The 21986-nt window shown below is 48.4% G+C and overlaps 1 protein-coding gene across 4 annotated transcripts in view; it reads left to right on the top strand.

Annotated features, from left to right (window-relative positions):
* ACTN4 (actinin alpha 4) overlaps positions 1 to 21986 on the top strand; it is an 896467-nt gene that overhangs the window by 591152 nt on the left and 283329 nt on the right. For all 4 annotated transcript variants that reach the window (XM_069644198.1, XM_069644197.1, XM_069644200.1 and 1 more), the window contains exon 11: positions 12202 to 12349. In XM_069644198.1, the coding sequence (XP_069500299.1) occupies positions 12202 to 12349 (148 nt within the window). The remainder of the gene's footprint in view (positions 1 to 12201; positions 12350 to 21986) is intronic.

Raw genomic sequence — 21986 nt, forward strand, 5'->3', positions numbered from 1 at the left:
AAAACACATCGCCAAGAAGAACCAAGCAGCATGGTACAAGTTTGCACTCCTCTGCAAAGTCAAGCCCTTCCATACCTGCCTAGAATTTCAGAACAGTTGTCCAAACCCTAGTCATCTCCCATCTGGATGTGGCAAAGCCATACTCTTAGGAGTCCCAGATGCCAAATTGGCCACTGTCGAGATGGATTTTCAGAATCGGACCACTGGACAGATTGAGATGCTACCCGCACTTGGGACACAGAGCTCCAACTCTTAGTATAGGCCTGAAATACTCAAGTTGTGTTGGTAGCAATGGTTTAGCAGCCAGGCTCATCTTAGGAGGGAGAAAGGGCTGTAGGGGGGTACAACGATACACATATGCCAAAGAAACACTAACACTGAAATCTCTATACAATTTTTTTATAATTTTTTATATAGACTAAGGTAAAGGTGAGTCTTCAGAAAGGTAAGTACTAGAACACCCAATAAGTAGCTTGCAGCTTGGCCAAGAGCTCCAGGAAGATCCTCCGGACTCCCTGGAAGCAGGACTGACCGAGCCTGAGCCACCTCAACAGAGTGCTCGACCCTGGATGCAAAGAAAGCCCATCTCGACAGCCACAAGTCTGCCGTTTTGATATTTGCTGAGACGCGAGTAGCTGAAACCGCGTAGTGCCACTGAATAGAAGTTGGTACTTTACTGTCGCGGACTGCCCCGTTGCAGTGCAGGAGTCCTCCAGACGTCATCCCTCTTTCCCCATGACTGAGGCCCAGGAACACAGGATCGGCAGAGCTGCACAGGAACAGAAGCCAACTGGAACCGTTTTTCTTCTAACCAAAGGTACTGTAAAGTCTAATAACGTACCTCCTTGTTGTATAACCTCACTTGTTCTCAGTTGAGACTTGTCTTGGTTGATTCTGTAGAGTTGCTGTCAGCTTTTTTTTACCTCACAAGCCTAATCAGCTGTGGCCCTGCTTTGATTTCTTCTTTTCTACAAAGACTTCTAAAACATTGCAAGACTTTTACCTACCTTCAAGAATTGCTTGAGCTCACCTAGACTTACGTTTGCCCAATTAACTTTGGCCTGGCCTGGCTCCCTGAATGACTCTTCTTCCCTCTGACATTGTGTTTTGTCTTCCTTCCAGGAAGGGGTCAGCTTACTTTGCATTGGGGGTGGGGGGTTCACCAAAAGTACTTGCCTGCTTCAGAATATTTGTGAGGGCTCTTGTTTTGTTCTGATAAGCTTTCTCTTTGACAAACTCCTATGTATTGCTCTAAATGCCACAGTAATATATTAATGTCCAGTGTCCTAGCTATTTAAGTCACCTGAGTGTGGAGGAAGTGTCTGTGTGCCATCCCCAATGGGTACTTGCTGGTTTAGAGAAACTAAGAGTTTGTATTTGTGGAGTGTATTGTGTTACTATTATATTGCCCCCTTCTGAAGAAGGCTTACTCAAACTGACTGTTAAATAATTGTTTAATCAAGAAACCTTGTGTGTAACAGTTTATTTGAAAACTTGTCACTCCGAATCTCCCCTACAGCTCACATTGACCCCTCTTGAGATAAGCCTGGCTGCTCAACACGCTACCAACCTGTGTAGTACAGACTTATACCAAGGTTGGGTTCCTATTGCCAGGAGGTCAGGGTTGTTGTAGTGCACCCAAAGGGTACTTCATGCAATCTTGCTAAACAGTTGGTTTGCAGCCAGTGAAGGTCACAGCATGTCGTGGGATGGCTTGAAATTCAGGTTGTCTCGAGACCGACTGGACTCACCAGTGTAACAGAGAAAGTCGTTCTTTTCGGGGCTCTCATGACTCTTGGAAGAAGGGGTCGGACATCAGCGCTTACTCAGAAGGCATCTCCGGTCGCCTGGTAGTGATTGCGGGCCGCTCTCCTCATCCTTCGATTCTTCAGTTCCAGTGGTCACCTTGTCTTCAGCCTCAGGATCCATCCCCCATATGCCGGAACCCATCCAATCACTACACATGCACCATTTAGACTCTGGGTGGTGGCTGTCCTTTCAGTACAGCCAGCCTCCCAGTTGGAACTGGTCCCAGGCAGTCACAGCAGAAGCCAAAGAAGAGAAGAATTTTAGCCCTCCCCTGTTTCCTGTTCACAAAGTTATCCTGCCAAAGACAAACCAGGACCTCCCCCACCCTGCACGGCAGAAGGGCCAAGAAGATGGTATCTTTGAATTGGAACAAAAAGTCACAATTTTGGGTCAATGGTGACCCTTCTGTTCACTAGCACAGCTGAGTACAGTCGGCGTGCAAATTATACAAAATTAGGTAGGATGAAACCACTGCCACCATCCATTCAGATTATCGTGTCACTGTAACCAAAAAGTTACAGGAGCAGTGAAGGGGATACTGTATAACCTTCGGCACTCCACATAAGGTGGTGTGCTGGTCACACAATAGAAAAGATAAGGATACTAAATATCCCCCTGACCTTTGGAACATGTGTTCCCACAAGGGAAGTAACAGAAAATAAAAATTGAAGCCCAAAGAGCTCCCAGCAACACTGCTCAGAGGGCTGTGTGCTTCAAAAGTCAGACAGATGCCATAAATCCTGGAGGAAAGCATGTCTCCAAGAAATAAAGTATCCCAAATATTGAGTAAAAAAAATGAGGGAATGTGGAAAAAGGTTCCCACTCAGGAGAACTGACAAAAACGATCCACGTCGAGCAAAATGTGCTGTGGGACTCTCGTGTGAAAGGGATTTCACATAAAAATGAAAATCCGCCCAACACCCACAAAAGACCCATCAGGACCTCCCCCCACCCGCCCAGACAGGTAGAAGAAGGCTCAAGTAAGAACAAGTCGTCATGAACAGTACTTGGATAGCCACCATTTTTAGGCAATGGTGTCCCTAGTGTCCCTTGTCCCAGCTGCTATAGCAGCCTGCGACCAACATCCACAAAAAGTAATGCAAAAAGGTACACTGCCATCAGCCTGTCAGATGAACTTGTAACAGAAACAAAGTTACTGGAACAGTGAGAAAGGGGATACATTGTTTCCCCTCGACACTCCACATAAGGTGGGGTGTGCTGATATGATATAGATTATTTATAACGCGCTTAATACCCAAAGGTTTCTAAGCGTGGACCCAGGGATCAAACTTGTGGTGCTTCGTGTCATCTTGCGTCTAAGGCGAGCACGTTGCCCCTGAGCTATCCTCCCAAGATCTCTCAAAATAACATACAGGTGGGACAAAAGGGTGTCACCCCCCACACCCTCCCCCAGCCTCTGTTAGGGAGAATTCTCATAAATGTGGTAATTCCCTCTACCTTAGAGCCCTCCAGCTCTTTTGTTAAACTTTGGGGCTTTGAACTTTTTAATTCTGTTTTTCTGTGTTTATTTTTTTGTTATGGAATTTTAGACAACTCCATAGGCATCAACAATTTTATGTGTCACACAGCACCCTCAGTGCAGTGACACAGGGATGTCTTTTTATACTTCCAAAAGGTTTAAATACCTTCTCTGGGATGAACTACTGTTCCCCAGAGAATGTAAAGTGAAATTTACTTTACTAGTCTTTCCAAATTCCTAGACCCAGCACACGCTATCGTACAATAGTGCTGGAGGGGTTACCTAGTATCCCCTGTGTCTAAATACTCATGTATCAGTCAAATGCTACCCTTTCCTATCGAAGCGGCAGTGGTTTTACAACGAATACCATGATTTTTCCCGACAGCGAACACAGGTAGCTAAAAATCGTGGGAGCCATGTTTTTCAAGATGGCGCCTTAAGCCCCTTTGTTTAAACGGGTCCTGGTCTTATTTTTTTGCCATTTCCGCCATTTCTTTTTGGAAAGGTCCTTCTAGTGTTTTTCTCTGCGCGCCAAACCAGGTTTGGTCCCTTTGTTCATGTCTTTGGCAGGCTTCAGGACTGAAGACCGCCTCTGGTGTCTGAGTGTCTGGGGTGGGCAGGAAGTGAGGGAGGGCCCGAAACTCCCTGTGCTTAGTCTCCTTGGAGACCCAAATGCACTCTGGCGTGATTGGCTGTCAGGCAAGGACAGCCACCCTGCTGGGTGAGTGGCAGCTGGGCTGGACTGAAAGGGAGAAAACTGTTTAAAAGGCGAGTCTCTTGGACTGGAAAGCAGAGTTGACCACTGTAACGAAAGAACTGAAGAGCTGGAAGAGGACGGCTACTGCAACTCCTGGACTGTTGGTTTGCCCGGTGAAGCCGTGCTGCAGGTCCGAATTGCCAAGTTCATCTTGACAGAGAAGCCCCTTCAAGGACGACTTCTTCCTGAGTTGGTGGGACCAATCAACTAGTAAGCCACCTGTGTACCATTCTCAAGGCTGGTTAGGATTAACCAGGGAGAGGGATACCAGCTTGTATGCTTGAACCGACAGCTACTGGAACTGAAGTGACTCCATCTTGTTTGCTTTTTCGACAATCCTGTGCAGTGCAGGAGTCCCCCGACGTCCTCCCTCTTGTCCCCACGATTGAGGCTCAGGAACAGTGATATCTGCAGGAACTGCCAGGAACCAATGACTTCAGCTGCATTTGTTTCTTCATACTAAGGTACTGTGCCAACCCGAGAACGCCACTCTCGTGGTGAAAGTTGGGGAAACCTTCCCAAATTGCAGGCCTAATACGCTTGTGACCCCACACATGATTATTTTTCGCCTAAAATACTTCTGAGAACTTTTGCAAAGACTTCACAGTTTGATACCAGAACTGCTCTTTCCCATCCAGAACACTAGCCTATTGACTTTGGCCTGGCTTATTGACTTGAATTGAACTCCTCTGGTGAACGGAAACGATTTGCACTGTCTAATAAGTGTATGTGATCTATTCTACTTACTTTGTCCCTTTTGCTCACTTCTAAGTAACTGAACTGCCATTTGGCTCTTATTTCAGGGGAACTCAAACTGTCTGAAAATCTTAGTTTTGTATTGAAGTGTATTGGTATATAATAAGTTGCCTCCTTCTAGTGAAATGTTTTCTAAATGATTGTGTAAAAAATAAGTGTTTTACCAAGAAACCTTGAGTATAAGTGTCTACTTGAACCACTGTGATTGAAAGTCCTCTGTGTAATTACTTGTACTGCTCACATTCACTCTTGAGATAAGCCTGGCAGCTCAGCTCGCTACCAAAAACTGTCTGGTACAGACCTATACCAAAGGTTGGTTTGGCTAACACCTGTAGTCCTAATTGTGTGTAGTGGTCCCAGAGGGTACTGCATGCAATTCTGCCTAACACCCTTCCTCTGCTAACATGTGTTCACGCAGGTAAAATAGAAAGGAGAGCTCAAGGAACTTCAAGCAACACTGCACAGGAAGTGCCGTGTGCTGCAATGATAAAATGTAGATGCTAGAAAACGTTAGAGTAAAAGAATCTGTGTGGAAAAATGTTCTTCACTCACTTGGGAGAATCAGTTAAAAAATCCAATGGTCCAGCCAAAAAAACTGGGGAACTCGCAAAGTGGGGAGAATTTCACTCAAGAAGGAAAATCTACCTAACGCACATCGACAGACGCCTCTCGTTCAAGACACACTAGTTAAGTAAACTCGAACAGCTTGGCATCCTCCTGCCGAAAGTCAAGTACTGACCTTCACTGGCTCCCACTGCACTCATCTAGAACTACCGCCCTATCTCTACTGCACCCTTCCTTGGGAAATTCCTGCAAAAGTTGGTCTTCCCCCAACTGACCCAACACTGAGCTCCTTGGTTGTTTACATGACCATCAATCCGGATTCCGAGCATCCAGAGGCACAGAAACTGCTCTCCTGAACACCTGTGAAGAACTGCTTGTAAATATTGACTCCTACTCTCCTGCTGTTCGCATTCTCCTTGACCTCTCTTCTGCCTTTGAGCCACTTTGAGGATAGAGTGGTTGACTATCAAAGTTACCCTTGGTATCTCTGACCGAGCACTAGACTGACCGCCGATCCCAGGTTATACTGGGATCCTTCTCCTCCACCACCACTCTCTATACATTGTGTTCCTCGGGGCTCTATCCTCTTGACCTTGCTCTTCAATATCTACCTTGCACCTCTAGCTCACCTGATCGCCGTCTTTTCTCCTCATTTCCAGTGTTATGAAGATGACCTACAACTCTTCACGCTCCCCTCCTCTTGCTCTATTATCCCTAACTGCCTGTTTGCTATCCAGTCCTGGAGCACCTCCAATGATCTGTTTTAATGCCAGTAAGACTGAGATTCTTCCTATCGGGACACCTATTCCCCATCTCCCTCCTGCACTCTTCCCTCCCTCTTTGGGCTCCCCTCCTTCTCTTTCCACTGTAACGAGAAACCTTGGGGTCATCTTCGACTCCTCTCACTCCTTCACCCCTCACATCCTGGACCTTGCCAAGAAGGCCCACTTTGAACTTCACCTCCTTAGAGGCATTCTCCCTTTCTTCACCTTCACCTAGAAGTTCAATGTCACTAGAGCTCTGGTACTCTCCAGGCTAGATTACTGCAACAGCTTCTTTCTCAACCTACCTCTTTGTTCCCTCTGTAACTAATACAGAATAGGGCTGCAAGACTTCTCCTTGGCCTCAAGCCCAGGGACCGTTTCTCTCCAGCCCTAAAATCTCTCCACTGGCTCCCGGTTGCAGCAAGGATCAAATTCAAGAACCTTTGCATCATCCATAAGGCAGTCTGTTGCCACGGACAATGCTACCTGCCACACACTCACTAAATACTCTCCTTCCAGATCACTTGGATCTTTTTGCTCCAATTCTCTGCTGGTCAGACACTTCTCCAAGCACAGAGCTGGGGGCAGATCTCTTTGGCTGGCTCCCTCCTCTGGACCAGTCTCCCCCCCCCCTCTCTTGCTACGTCTTGAACCGGATCACCTCAAGTTCAGCAAACAACTCAAGACCTTTCTCTTCTCCTCCCTCCAGTGCTAACCATCCCCACAGCCACTGAGATTGGCGCTCCGGTCCGTCAAGAGTCCAATGGGGTCCTGGCCCTTTACCCAATCAACACTAGCATCTGCCCCCTCCCCTGCTCTCTGGGCCCACACCTGCTTGTTGGGTGGTTTGTTCCAGCCCTGCAATTACCCGATGGGCGTTAGACCACCCTCTTTGGCTCGGGACTGTTGGGGAGAATTTTCATTTCTGTGCCAATTCCCTTTAACCGTAGAGACCCCCAGTTCTTTTGCTGGACTCGGGGCTTTTTAATTTCAACTCCTGAGTGAGCAGGATTTTTTTTCCTCACTCGCATGTGTTTTTTCTGACTAGGATTTTTGTATTTCTTACTGTTTAATGGAGCCTGGTAAACTCCATAGGCATCTGCTTTGTCATTGTGACACACAGCACCTTTTGTGCAGTGCCACTGATGTTTAACTACATTTTCTTGGGTGAACTACTGTTCCAAAGAATAGTAAGATGACCCCTGTCTTACCTTTTCTTTTGTGGGTCCAGCACACACCACCCTATGTGGAGTGCTGGAGGGAAAGGGGGTTACATAGTACGTCCTTTATCCCACTCCTCATGTAGCATTCTGTTCCACTAATTGACTTGGATGGCTGGTGGCAGTGTTTTTTAAATTTTTATTTTTTATTTTTACTACCTTGTGCCATGTATCTGCGGGCTGAATCTACAGCTGCAGCACCCATGGGTGACCATTTTCTCAAAATGGCCTCCGTTTTCTTTTGTCGCCATTTCTTGTTAGTTTCTTCTGGGCATTTACTCTGTTGGAATCAGGTTTGAGTTCTTTGTGTGTTTTGCCCCCAGGCTCCAGTGTGTCTGGAAAGGCAGGAAGTGAGGGAGGGTCCCAAAACATCCCTGTCCTTTGTCCCTAGGTGTGCCTGAGTGAAACCAGTTCTGATTGGCCGGCTGGCTGCACAGGAGGACAGCCACCCTGCTGGGTCATTGACAGGCTAGGGCTGTGAATGAATGGGAACTTCCTTGAAAGGCGAGATTTTTTGGACTAGAGGCAGAGCCGACCACTGGAGGACAAGATCCGACCAAGAAGACGTGAAGAGGCGCCAGCAGCACACTCCTGGACTGCAAAGTGCCCGGTGAAGCCCTGCAGCTGTGCTGACCCTGTTTTCATTTCGACCGGGAAGACCTGTACCCAACTTCCTCCCTTAGACTGGTTGGACCAACTATCCTCAAGACAAACTCCATTTTGGCGCAACCCCCGATATGCTGTTACTTTCCAAGGATGCAGAACCCTAATACCCGGTGACCTATGACCATTTTCGCATGCATTGGCTTCCGAAGTGCAAATCTGGCCAAAACCTTGTCGGCATCCAGAGAACCCTACAGAAGCAGGACATCTTCTTAGAGTTCCCTCACCAGAGTCCAGGACTGAGGGATCAAGTAACTGCTAACCAGAGCTGTTCGTTCTTCTTTGGCGCTGAGAAAAAGGCACCAAAAACAGAGCCGCTGAATCAAGGAGAATCCATTGCTGCAGAGTCCCTCTCTCGAGTGCTGCCGCAGGAGCCTGCCAGACGTCCTCCCTTTCATCACCACGAGCAAGTACCAGGAACCAGGGTCTGCTGCACTGCAACCAGAAGGCATCCAGCTGGGACAAATACTTCAGTTCACAAGTACTATTAGGCAAGATTGTATGCAGTACCCTGTAGGAGGCTGCACCAGCCTTGACCAAATAAACACTTACACTCAACGTTTCTTGTTTAAACAATTATTAATTTAACAGTCAGTTGAATAAGCCTTCTTTAGAAGGGAGCAATATAGAGTAACACAAAAATACACTTCAAAATTACACTGTTTCTTTAAATCAACAAATACCCATTTGGGATGGCACACATTCTTCCTGCACCCTGAGGTGACATAAATAACTAGGACACTGTGGACATTAATATAATCACTGGTACATTTAGAGCAATACTGAGGTTGTGTTAAATAAGGAGAAGATAAGAGAATAAAACAATGGATAACAAATATTATTAAGCAGGTAAGTACTTTTTGAACCTGCCAATGCAAACTAGACTAACCCTTTCCTGGGGGAAAGTCAAAGCACAAAGTCAGAGGTAAGAAGAGTCTTTCAGCCAATGGTAGTTAGCAAAGTTCTAGGTGAGCTGAAGCACTTCTTGCACAATGTTTTAGAAGTTTTTGTATAAAAATGAAATCACTGTAGGGCCACAGGCTGGGAGGCTTGTGAGGGGCAAAGCTGCAAGCAACTCTGCAAATGCAACCAACGCAATTCACAACTGAGAGCTAGCATGGCTACATGACAAGAGCTAAGTCCTCTTAGTTTTGCAGTACCGTTGGTTAGAAGAAAAACTTATTTCAGCTGGCTTCTGTTCCTGTGTAGGTCTGCAGATCCTGTTCCTGGGCCTCAGTCGTGGGGACAAGCGGGAGGACGTCTGGGGACTCCTGCACTACGACTGGAAGGTCGGCGACAGCAACGGGCAAACTTCAAATCAGCTGCACTTCGTGGTTTCAGCTCCTCGCGACTCTCGCAAATAGCACCACAGCGTTTCTCGGATAACACTATGGACTTTCCTCGCATCGTGGGTCCAGCACTCTGTTGGGGTGGCTCAGGCTTGGTCAGCCCTGATTCAAGGGAGTCCGGAGGATCTTCCTGGAGCTCGCGTCCAACTTAAAGACACTCACTCGATTCTGGTGTTCCTCTCCCTGGCATTCGGTTCCTGCAGCAACAGTGTAAGTACAGCCAGCTCCGAGAGGATTTCCAGATGAGCTTGTCTTGGGGTCAGTTGATCCCACCAACCCAAGGGGAGACGTCGTCCTTTGCAGGTCCTCTCTAGTAGAGGCGAATTCAGAGCTTCAACACTGCAGCAGGGCTTCGCCGGGCAAACCAACCGTCCAGGAGTTGCAGCAGGCGTCGTCCAAGTTCTTCTTTCGGATTCCTTTGTCCAGTGGTTGACTGCCTTCCAAGCAAAAAGCCTCACCTTTTATGGAGGCTTCTCCCATTCATTCCAACCTAGCAGTCAATCACACAGCAGGGTGGCTGTCCTCCAAGGGCAGTCCTCCAGCCAATCACTTTTGGGTGCATTCCTGTAACCAAGGAGACGAAGCACAGGGTGTTTCGGGCACCTCCCTCGCTTTTGCTCTGCCAGACACGCTGGAGCCAGAGGTGAGCTTCACCTGTGAATCCCACCAAAGACAAAACGAACAAAGGGACCAAACCTGGTTTGGGAAGGGCCTTTCCAAAAAGAAATGGTGAAAAAAGAAGACCGAGGCCATCTTGACCAAATGGGCACCCATGGGTGTTTTACTGCAGCTGCAATTGCAGCCCGCAGTAGAAACACACAATTGTTAGAAAAAGTAAACCACTGCCACCAGCCATTAATTGTAGACAGGGTAACATAAACATGTTACATGAGAAAATAGACAAAGGGGATACTAAGTAACCCCTCCAACACCCTATTGTAAGATAGTGTGTGCTGGGTCTAGAAAAGTACACATTGGAAGTAGTCAATTTCACTTCACTGCTCTTGGAAACACTAGTTTCACCAAGAGAAGGTATTTAAACCTTTGGGAAATCTGAGGCTTCCCTGTGCCACTGCACTGAAGGTGATGTGTGTCTCAATGTAAAGATGATGCCTATGGAGTTTTTGACTCCAAAGTCAAAAGAAACGGCACAGCCCAAATCACAGAAAAAATACATGAGTAAGTAGGAAAAAGGTCTCTCTCTCCAGGTTAGAAATTAAGTCCTGCAAAAAGAGTTGGGGGGGTGCGGGGGGGTCTCTAAGGTGGAAGGGAATTTACACATTTCTGAGATTTCTCCCTAACAGGTGCTGTAGGGCTTGGGGTACATCAACCTTTTGCCATTTGTGGTGCGTCCTACCTTGGAGTGTTATTTTGCCCTATTCCAAGTTGACCTCGACTCACTTGCAATGTCCTTTAAGCTTGTGCTTCTTCAAGGCGACGACTCTTGAGTTGCTCTGGTTTTCTATTAGAATTTCTTTTTAAATAGTCAGTAGTTCAAAGAGAGCATCAGAACTTTGAACTGGCCCATTGACTTTGGCTCTCCTTGCTCCCTAAAGGCCTCCTTCTGAACAGAGTGGCTTTGGCAGTGCTTGTTCACTTACAGGTTTTAATTGTTGAACAGTAGTATTGCTGGGATATAAGACTGCCTACTTCCCTCTGGGAGAATTTAACTTTTTTAATAGAATACCAGTATGCTCTGATCTAACCAAACCTTTACCTCCCTTTTAACTCAATACTGCAAAGGTGATCTAAAAAAAATTATTACTAACCTGAAATGAAGTCACCCTTTGTGCTAGAAAATGTATAACATATGAAAGAATTACTCCCCTACTTTATTGTCCACTTTTTTAATTGAATCCTAACTTGGGATTAATGGTACTGCTGGTTACTGCTTTTCAAAGAATTCTTTAAATAGCTTTGTGTATAAATAATGTATTATGTAATTTTATGGAGAAACTCAGCATCTACAGCGGACAGGGTACCACCGGAAGCCAGGACACATGTAGGCTTGAAATCCACTGCTGCAAAAACGAAAAGACCAGAAAACAAGCCTTCTCTGTCTACACCCCAAGACTATGGTACCGCCTCCCTGTCCACTTCAGGCTCTACCCACGCTCCTACAATTCAGAAAAGAACTCGTGACCCACCTCGTCAAGGAGTCTGCTCAACACCTAGGCCATCACGTTGCCCCCACCCTTGCCTCCTGACTCTCTAGACCCCTTCAGCCCCTCGCCTCACTGCCACCCTGTACAGCTGTACCCCCTTCTCTGTATGTTACCCCCTCTGTCTGCCCGTTCTGTTGCCTCTGAAAAGCACTGTTATGCATCTGTACTGTTGTATACCTCTGTACTGTATCTATATACCTCTGTAAAGCATGTTTGTGCAAATTCCTCATTATGCAACTTGCTTGGGCTGGAGAACCTTGGTAAGACTGTGTTCTTAGTGCTGAGCGCTTGGTGCCCAAAATGATGCTAGAAATGTCTACTTCACTAAATGCACTGAGTTATTTGTGTAGGTTGGAAGCTCAGAAGGAAACATTGAGGGCTACCAGAGGTGGCTGAGCACCCCTCAGCTTCCTACTATAATACTTTGCCTAACAGTAGAACAAAAATTGGCATTGAAACCAGGTTTGTACTACACCATCTTACTGATGTATTTTCTTCCATCTGGGAGGGTTGTACCTACCTTCTCACTTGTGCAAAGAGTATACTAAATTACTATTTTTTGTCCAGAGGATACCTATTTAATTGCTGCTTTTGTTTGGAGTGGTTTGTCTTGCTTTAAAACTGCACCTTGGTTTTCAACTTAGTGTCCGTCTGATCACCCTCTTCATTAACAGGACATTAACGGTGGCTGGCAGCATCTTGAGCAGGCTGAAAAGGGATATGAAGAGTGGCTTCTGAATGAGATGAGAAGGCTCGAGAGACTGGACCATTTGGCTGAGAAGTTTAGACAGAAAGCTTCCATACATGAGTCATGGACTGAGGGTAAGTGCAACTTGGGTGCTGCAGAGTGGTGGCCACGGACATGAATGTGAGAAGCAGGACGTTTTTGTTATGTAACATTTTCCAGTCTTCCTCCTGAAAGGAGGAATGTTATTGGTAAGTGTTCAAATGGATTTCCAAATTCAACCCGGGGGAAGATTTTAGGAGTCCACCCCAGTTATGGGGAATAGGGAGTCGGTGGTTAGCCATAACCCAATCAAAAGTACGTGGAAGAGCAGTCGAGGCTTAGTCTCAGGAGTTCACACAGAATAACGCAAAATAATTCATCCTAATCAGTCAATGTATGTTGGGGGAGTTTTCCTGAAGTCCAGTTGAGGTAAGACTTTCTAAAACTATCCCTTGGCAAGCAGGTCCCCTACTCTTAGTACAAGTCTGTACTACCCACAGGATCTTGGTAGAATGGCCTAGCAGCCAGGCTTATCATAGGAGGATGTGAGCTGTAGCGAAGTACACTGAACCCACTAAGTACTAAAGTCCAAAGAAACTCATACACAGTAAATGTTATATTAAAAATATACATGTATTCTTATTTATTGGAAGGTAGATACTTATTTTACTAACCAACATACAAAGGAATTCTTAATACTGTTCAAACGTGATTACTTCAATAGTAGTTGCTTGTGCATACAATTGTTTGAGTTTGAAACTGACAGTTTTACTGTATTGTATGTAGTACCGCGCACTTGCGTTACTACACAGATACACGATCATTGTATTTAGTTGGCAGTACCACATAAGATAGTCTTTAGCTAGGAAAAAGGTTGGTTATAGACAAAGCAGCAGAGCTTAACGTTCTAGAGACACTTTTCGGAGCTTCGAACTCTTTCAAAGTCCAATCCCTAACTAGCCGAAAGTCAGTGTAGACGTGCTTGCCAAAGTCTTGCGAAGTAGCATAATAGCAAAAGTTCCACAGAATATTTTGTCTCTAGGATAAGATTGCTTGAGGATACAGATTAGGAGGAGCCTGCAAAAGGAATCCCTTAGTGCACACAAGCTGAGAAGCTTGGGTCAGAGGTAGGGTGGACTCCTGGACACTTTCACGCACTCCAGTCGCACTAAAGCGACTCTTCTGTTCAAGGTAAGTTATACCTTTTACCCCACAGTACCTTAAGTTAGAAAATATAAACGTAGCTGGATTCGCCTCTGTGCAGCCGTGATGGGCCTAGTCTCCTGATGTCTCGGTCTGGTGATGAAAAGGACCCTGAATGGGAATTCTCTGCAGCAGTCTCGAAAGGACCCTTGGCACAAATTCTTTTCAGTCTCCTTAGTTGGTCAGTCTATGGTTTTGCCGCCTTTTTCTCTGCACCAACAAAGGACAGTATTCGCCCGGTCTATCGTCTTTGCTTCTGAAGTACTGCACTCTGGTGAGGGGACTTGGATGAGTGGGATTGTGCCTCTGAAGGTCCAACTGGAGCTCACCAAAGTTCTGGACGGATTCAGCTGTGCAAAGACGTTGCACTGCAAATTAGTCAGATCTCTTGTTGTTCGCGGTCTGCAGCCCTGGAGCGGCACAGCACCTCGGGAGATGGCTCAATTTGTAATTTGTCTCAGGGCTAGTTGGTCCCACCAGCCAAAGGGAAGGAGTCGTTCTCTTAGGAGTTCCTCTGTCGATTTAGAAAATGGGGTCAGGACAGCAGTGGTAGCTTCAGTGATTGGAAGGGTCTGCAGGCGTCTCTGGTAATCTTCAGCTTTGGTCCTTCTGTTCCAGTGGTCGACTTGCCTGTCACCTCAGGAACCTAATATTTTATTCGCTTTTTCTACTCCTCTGCAAACTCTCAGCATTTTAGAGAAAGGGGCGTGTGGCTGTACAATTAGGACAGCCAGCCCACGAGTGGGGACTGGTTCCATTCAGACCCTTTGGTAGACAAAGGGCAGGGGAGTGTAAAACTCCTCCCCCTCTTCCTGCCTTTGCAGACACACTGGAGCCTAGGCAGGGACACCCAAGGGTCCTGCCAAAGGCAAAAAGCACACACCTCCCTCGCCCATAATGGTAGACTAAGGGCTAACCGATAACAGCCACGATAGAAATGGCCAAAAAAAAGTCGCCATGTTGAAACATGGGTGATCCTATTGTGCATAACCGAGACAGTGAATACAGTCTGCGGTAGAAAATATCACAATAGTTGGTACAACACATCCACCGCCACCAGCCAGAAGTATAGAGTGGTCTATGTGACTAAAATGTCACAGGAGCAGAGAGAAGACGGATACTAGGTATTCCCTTATCACTCCACATAATGTGATATGTGCTAATCTCTTATTGTATAACGTTTTAGGAAAGATACAAAGTATCCCTCTTTCTGATGCTTGTTAATCTGCTTAGAATCACATGCTGTGCATATGGTCCGACATCCGGTGGTAACCGTGGAGTATTGCATTTGTCTTTAGAGGATCGAAAGGGGATGTCATAGGCGTGTCTGTAACACGATCCCTATTGTGACGTGTAGTGTACCCAAAATCCCTCCCTCGCCGAGGTCCCTCAGATTGTTTTTTTCCACCCAAATAACTGGTCGCCCTAGTGCAGAGCTCTTCCATAAGAGATATTGTTATTACCTTGATTTATCGACTTTGTCGATTATCCCCTAAAAGGCACTTCGACAGTGCTTCCTGTACTACGCCGAAGACTGCAGAGGACTTTCGAAGCCTGCGATCCGGCGGCAAAGCCGCCCACGTGGCCGGGCTCTGTGGCTGGCCTACACAGAGTGGGGTTGGGGTGGTTATATTCTGTAAAGTATGCCTTTCCTCTTTCACCCTCTTTGCTCCCTAGGTCTTGTCATCACTTTTATTGCCTTTCGCTATGTAAAGGACGCCATTTAGATTTTCTCCCTCTTGCAGGGCGAGATACCCTTGGAAGGACGAGCACTCTCAGTGCAACAAATGTCTGCCCCTTGACCACGACAAAGGGCAGTGCGTGGCCTGTAGACTCCTGCGCCCCACGTGAGTCACGCCATGGGGAAAACTCCCGGCGACAGGGGCGTGCAGGATCGCAACACTAAGCACACAACCCCAAGCCCGGTTTCGAGACTGCACCGTCGAAGCGGGGGAAAGCGCCAACGGACCCGTCAAAAATTTCGTTTTGTTTTCAGTGAATCATACCCACAAAAGACCTCGGGGAAGACCCTCCCTCTGTGCCCGTATCTAAGTTTCAAAGGACTTTAGAAACTCCTCAGGAAGATTTCACTTGCGTCCTCTCTGATTACGAGAACGCCATGGACACATATCAGGACATATATGACCAAGAGGAAGATACTACCTTTCTAGAAGGCTACAATGTGGATGACCAGACGGATCCTATGGGCAACTGGGAAGATGGCTGCCAGGTTGATGCCGAACCTTGGACGCGCCCTACTCCCACCCAGGACCATGATGTCCTATGTTTGGATTCCCCTCGCTCCACACCGGCCCGTCGAGCTTCCCCAGTGGACGACCAGATGGCGTTAACGCCATCTTGAGAAAGGCGGCTGACCATTTTCAAATCGCCACCCAGGGGGCCTTACCAGAACCGGATTTTGTGGCAGATATCCTTCAGGAAAAGCCCCCATCCAGCCAGGCCGTTCCTCTTTTGAATTCAATTAAAAGGAGATTGGCACCTTTTTTGGTCACACCAGCCCGAACCAGGGCGGTAAACCCGAGGGTGGAAAAGTTATTTTGCGCCTCTCCTACTGACCCTGCCTATTTGAAGGGTCATGATACTCCCGATTCTTTAGTGGTCACCACCAGAAAAAGGGTGGGGGTGCCCCTGTCTACCGGAGAAGCACCACCTGATAAGGAGTTGAAAATACTGTATGCTCTGGGTAAAAAGGGTCACCACAGCATCTGCCTTTTCTACACGCATAGCAAATAACACCACGCTGTTGGCCAGTTATGCTGACGTGCAATGGAACCTACTGCAGGAAGGTCTCCAGGAGGTGCCAGAGCCTGCAAGGACCAAGTTACTCGCCATCGTGTCCGAAGGCAGACCGATCAACCAGAATGTGGTGAAGGACACCCTGGATGCTGCAGAGACAGCAGGAAGATCCTTGGCACAAGGCACTCTGCTCAAACGTCATGCTTGGCTGAGGAATTCCAGCTTCAAGCCGGAGACCCAAGCAGTTCTTATAAATAAGCCTGTCGAGGAGACCAACCTTTTTGGTAAGGCAGTCGACGATGCTCTCGAAACTGCCAAAAAAGAGCATGAGACTCTAAAGTCCCTTCAGCAAATTGCCCAAAAAACCTCCCCACAGATGAGGGGTGCGGCTCCTGCCGGTACTTTCAGGGCCAATCTCGTTCCTCACAGAACCAGTATAATACGGGAAATACCTGGAACTCAGGACAGGCATCCAACACCCCTGCCAACTATCCACCCAGAGGACAGCGGCGAGGGAAAGGTAGAGGCAGAAGTCCCAACCCCGGGGGGGACAGGGGGCACAGCCTCTGGTCAGAAATTAACTGCAGATCCCGGTCCCCTCCCATGTCACCCTGTTCGGGGGGCCGTTTAACATATTTCATTTTGGCATGGGAGGGCATAACGTCAGACCAGTGGGTTCTCCAGATGGTCGCCCACGGGTACTGCATAGAATTCGCTTGACCGCCACAATTCAGACCGCCAAAAGCATGACGCCTGATGCCGGACCATCTGCAAATCCTGATACAAGGTTGAAGCACTTCTGGAAAAGGACACCATAGAAGTCGTCGGGGTATTTATTCAGTGTACTTCCTTTTACCCAAAAAGGATCTCACCATGCGCCCTGTACTAGACTTTCGCCCAGCGAACAATTGTCAAACCTCAAAAGTTTTGCGTGGTTACTCTGCAGGAAGTAATCCCGCTGTTGAAGCAGGGGGATTACGTGGCTACACTGGACATGAAAGATGCATACTTTCATATTTCAATGTTGCCAGCCCACATAAAATACTGAAGGTTCAGAATAGAGGACTGGCACTATCAATTCGAGGTACTCCCCTTCGGCATTGCCTCAGCGCCAAGGGTGTTTACAAAGGTCCTGGCAGTAGCAGCAGCACACCTGCGCAGACTATCCGTCCCGGTTTACCCCTACCTCGACGACTGGCTCATAACCGGGACTCTTACGAAACATGCTTATTGATCACTCGTAAGACAATAGTCCTCTTGTTCAGTCTGGGGTTCTGCATCAACGAGAAGTCCAGCCTAGACCCCGGTCAAATCAAGCAGTTTCTAGGGGCTCTAATTCAGACGAAAGACTGCCTCGTCTTCCTCTCCAAGAGGGTTCAGAACTCCCTTTTTCACATCCCTCAATATGTAGCCAGTCGGGAAGTGACGCTACACAAGGCCATGCGGCTGCTAGGTTTGATGGCATCCTGCATTAACTTAATTCCTTACGCGCGGCTGCACATGCGTCCCATGCAAGAGTGGTTCAACTATTACCAGTATTCAAAGCACTGAAGGCCTTTCAAACACAGCTACAGTGGAAGACAGTTCTGGTCTTGATAGACAGCACCACAGCCATGTACTACCTGAACAAACGGGGGGGGGGGGGGGGACACACTCTCCAGGGCTATCCAAGCTGTCCCAAAACACTTGGATGTGGGCTCTCGATCACAGGATGTTCCTGCTGTCCCAACACGTTGCAGGGGAACTCAATCGTGCTCAGCAGAGATTTCCCACTTCCCATAGAGTACGAATGGCGTCTACACAAAGACATTGTCTCCGTCTTCGCAGAATGGGGTTTCCCAGAGATAGACTTCTTTGCAACTCAGGAGAAGGCCAAATGCCAAGACTACGCCTCCAGGTATCCCCAGAACCGCTCCAAGGTGAATGGGCTCAAGATAGCATGGTCATGTTTACGCTTTTCCCGACTCCCCTACTCAACAAGATGCACCAGGAACCAGTCACTACGTACTCCTACGTGCCGTCCCCCTTTCCTCCATACTTTTGGGACATTCCATCCTGTGAGACGGGAACGGAGCACTTTTTGCACAAAAGTATCAAATTGAAAAATGTCTTCTCTTTTTACGCGGGGTACCGCACGCGGCTGTGACCCCGCCCTCCTTGGCTCTGACCCACACATCGCCCTTCAGTCCTTTTCTCTGCGCGGTCAGGGCTGGACGCACTTGCATCACCGGGAAGAACTTTTTTCCTTCCCGTAGTCCTTCTCTCGTGCGGTTATGCGGTCTCTTAGTCCTCCGTCTATCCCGGATCGTTTGGGATTTGCTACTTGTTCCTCTTACGAACGTCGCTTCGCTAGGGCGAATCCCCATTCTCTCTGCTTGGAGTGTCCGGGACCAGATCACCGTTGGGGACTCGTGTTTCTACTGCGACTCCCTTTCAGTTCGGGCACTTCAGCGTTGTCTTCGTCGGTGTGAGGAGATCTTCCAGAAGGTTCCTCCATCACATTTCCAATTCTTCGACGGAAAGAAGAGATGCCTGGTAAGTTCTGTACTTTTCAGGGCACCCCGGCTGGGGGACTCCTTACTGGGGTACTCCAGGTCCGGGAGGGGCTTCAAAAGCTCTGCTACCTGAGGTGCCTCGCAGGCCTAATAGGTGTACCCTGTTTTCTCTGAGGGTTTCCGCGAGGGGCCTGCCTATATCGGATCGCGATCCGAGGTTCACAGATTAGGTGCTAATAGCCAGCATAGGTACCGGAGTTCGCTCCCGCCCCGAGGTCTCCTTGTCAGGAGCTTCCCACGCAGACACCAAGGTGCACCCTGAGGCCTCAGGCTTTCTGTACCGGACCACGGTTCGAGGCCCCTCTCGGGGGAGCTATTAAGACCAGACTCTGTTCCGATGTTCCTCTTAACGAGGCTCAGGTGTGTACCAACTGAACTGAGAGGCCTGTTGAGACCTTGTCTGTGAGGTGAATTCTTCAACTTTCCCGCGCTCGCGGAGTCACCAGTTCTGTTGAAGGGGCACAGGGAGAGGTCGTTGACCATAACTCCTCTGTTAACGGCATTGCCGAGGTTCCTCCTTTTGAGGCTAATTCAAGGGACAGGATGTCAAGTAAACATCCAAGGCCCCATAGTACCGGCTCTGCCGAAGATCCTTGTGTGAAGGCTAAAATTTCAGTTAAGTCCCCTGACCAGTCTGTGGAGTCAACTGCCTGATCTACTCATGTGACGCAGTTCTCCCCGGATGTTTACAAAATGGCGGGCCTTCCCGGTGGTCTATGGTGGCCATTTTGGATTCTTCCTGCCACACCCACGCTATCGACAGCAGGTGTTGGGAATCTTCTTTTCGGTGAACAACCTTTTCCACGCGACAGTGTGAATCCTTTCTGCCCTTCCTATGACTGGCGTGTTCCGATGCAACTACCTCCATCAATCTTCCTCCAACATCTGCCCCATTGGTCTATGTATACCAGGTTGGTGGCGGGCCCTCTTGGCAGCCCTCCTCACTAAGTTTGTGGGGTTATGCTCCTCATGAGAGGCCTCTGCCCAATCCAACTTCTAAGGTCTCGGCAGAGGATGCCTTTTTTGGGAAATTTCATAGTCTAATGAACTCTGATCCCATTTTCGAGTACTTTAAGGGCCTCTTTAGAGAAATCTGTCCTCAGACTTTTTCCTGCCCCGGCAGTTCCTGTCACAGCACCTGTCACTCCAGCCGTAGCACCTCCTCTGCCTCCTGGTCCTCCTCCGCGTCTTCCGCATCTGCCTCCTTTGTCGCCGGTGGACAAGATTCCAGCAGAGCGTGATGTCAATCTGACGCCGGTAGCGTGACAGCCGGTGGATCCGGATGCTGTAGACGACCCTTTGGCAGATCAGGACAGTGAGGACCAGCCACGCTCTGTCCGAGCATTTCACAACCGGGCACTGGACATGCCACTCCTTGACATACCAGTGCCTGAGGCACCCGCTCCGCAGGAAGGGATGCTTTTGGGGGCGCTAACCTTGTCTCCACAGGAGCGCACCGGTCTGTTTCTTCAGAGGGACATCCTGGCAGAGACCCGCAAGGTCTAGGATCAAGCCCACACCAGGCTGCACATAAATAAAAGGATTGACACCCGTTACATGCTTCACACCTCAGAGGAAGTAGCCTTGGCGTCATGCCCGCTCCTGTCCTCGGCGGTGGTAGCGGCCGCCACTCTGCAATCCATGCCGGCCTCTGCGACTTCCACAGCTGCGGCTCTAGTGAAGTCCAATGAGGACAAATTGCTTGATTCCATGGGCAAGAAGACTTTTGCCAATTCGGCACTGCAATTGTGTCAGGCTAACGCAGAGCTCATTCTGGCGGCGGCGAATAGGAAATTGTGGAGAGATTTTGCTGACTTCCAGGAGTTCATTCCTGTTGACAGGCTACAAGACTTTAAAGGCAGCTTGTCCGATGCCAAAGTGTTGCCGCAGGATATGCTGGAGGCTGCTGCGCACCATGTTGACACCTCAGCTCGTGGCCTCATGCTGGGGGTGGACACCTCTCGTCATGCTTGGCTTCATGCAACAAAGTTTTTGAAGGAGGTCCAAGATAAAGTTCTTGACCTGCTTTTGATGGCAAAGAGTTGTTTCATTCTTCAACGGATGACAAGCTCACCAAGACTACGGCGAGTATGCAAACTGCCATGTATTTGTCGCTGCTCGTGAAGGCCCCAGTCAAAGCTCCGAGATCTGGGTCCCTATCTTGATCCTCTTCAAGCTTCAGAGGGTTACAAGACCGCAGGTCGTGCAGGACTGATCCTCAGCCGGGTAACTCCTGCCGGAGGCAGCAACGTGGCCGGTTTTTCTCTCGGTCGTCAGCCTCCTCTTCAGGGACAGGTAGTCTCTCCGCAAAAAAGTCTGCAAAATGATATCTTTGGCGCTCGCATGAGACTCCAGTGGGAGGACGAATCTTGTCTAATATGGAGGCGTGGCAAACAATCACCGACGACCGGTGGGTTTGTCCATCTCTCGGGCGGGCTTCCACTTGCCCCTCGCCCCTACCCCACCCTTCAATCCTCCCTTTAAGCAGTTGGTTACGTCCTCCCTCAGAGCCAAGGTCCAGAAACTTCTAGATCTCAGGGCGGTGGAACCCGTTCCCTTAGTGGAACGAGGGGAGGGCTTCTACTCTCGTCTGTTTATGGTGCCAAAACCCAACCAGGCTGGCCTGCGCACCATTCTAGACCTTTCCCAGTACAACCTTTCTCTTCCCCAAGAGAAATTCAAGGTGATTGCGCCCTGCCAAATAAAGTCCTCTCTTCAGAAGGGCGACTGGCTCAGCGTTGTGTACCGTCAGGATGCTTATGTGCATATTCTGATTTGGAGCCTGCATCGGAAATATCTGCGGTTCTCCTTGGGAGAGGAGCACTACCAGTTTCGAGTGCTCCTATTTGGTTTCAGCTCAGCGCTGCGTGTCTTCACGAAGATGTCGGTCATCGCAGCCTTTTTAAGGCTACAGGGTATTCATGTGTATCCATATTTGGACGACTGGCTTCTGTGTAGCCCTTGTCCGGTGAAAGCCTCAAGCAGTCTTCAGTCTCTCCTCCAGCTCCTGTTCAGTCTTGGGCTGTCGGTGAACTGGTGGAAATCCTCCATGACTATCTCTCCGGACCTGATCTTCCTGGGTTTCCGTTGGAACACGATCGGCTGCAGAGTGTACTTGACGGTGGACAGGATGGCAGATCTGTTAACCACGTGTCAAGTCTTCATTCAGTCGGAAAGCATGCCCGTCTGGTGGGTCCAGAGGCTTCTGGGCCTCATG

Source organism: Ambystoma mexicanum, chromosome 2p (genome assembly GCF_040938575.1).
Source record: "Ambystoma mexicanum isolate Mex_15411 chromosome 2p, UKY_AmexF1_1, whole genome shotgun sequence".
Taxonomy (NCBI): domain Eukaryota; kingdom Metazoa; phylum Chordata; class Amphibia; order Caudata; family Ambystomatidae; genus Ambystoma; species Ambystoma mexicanum.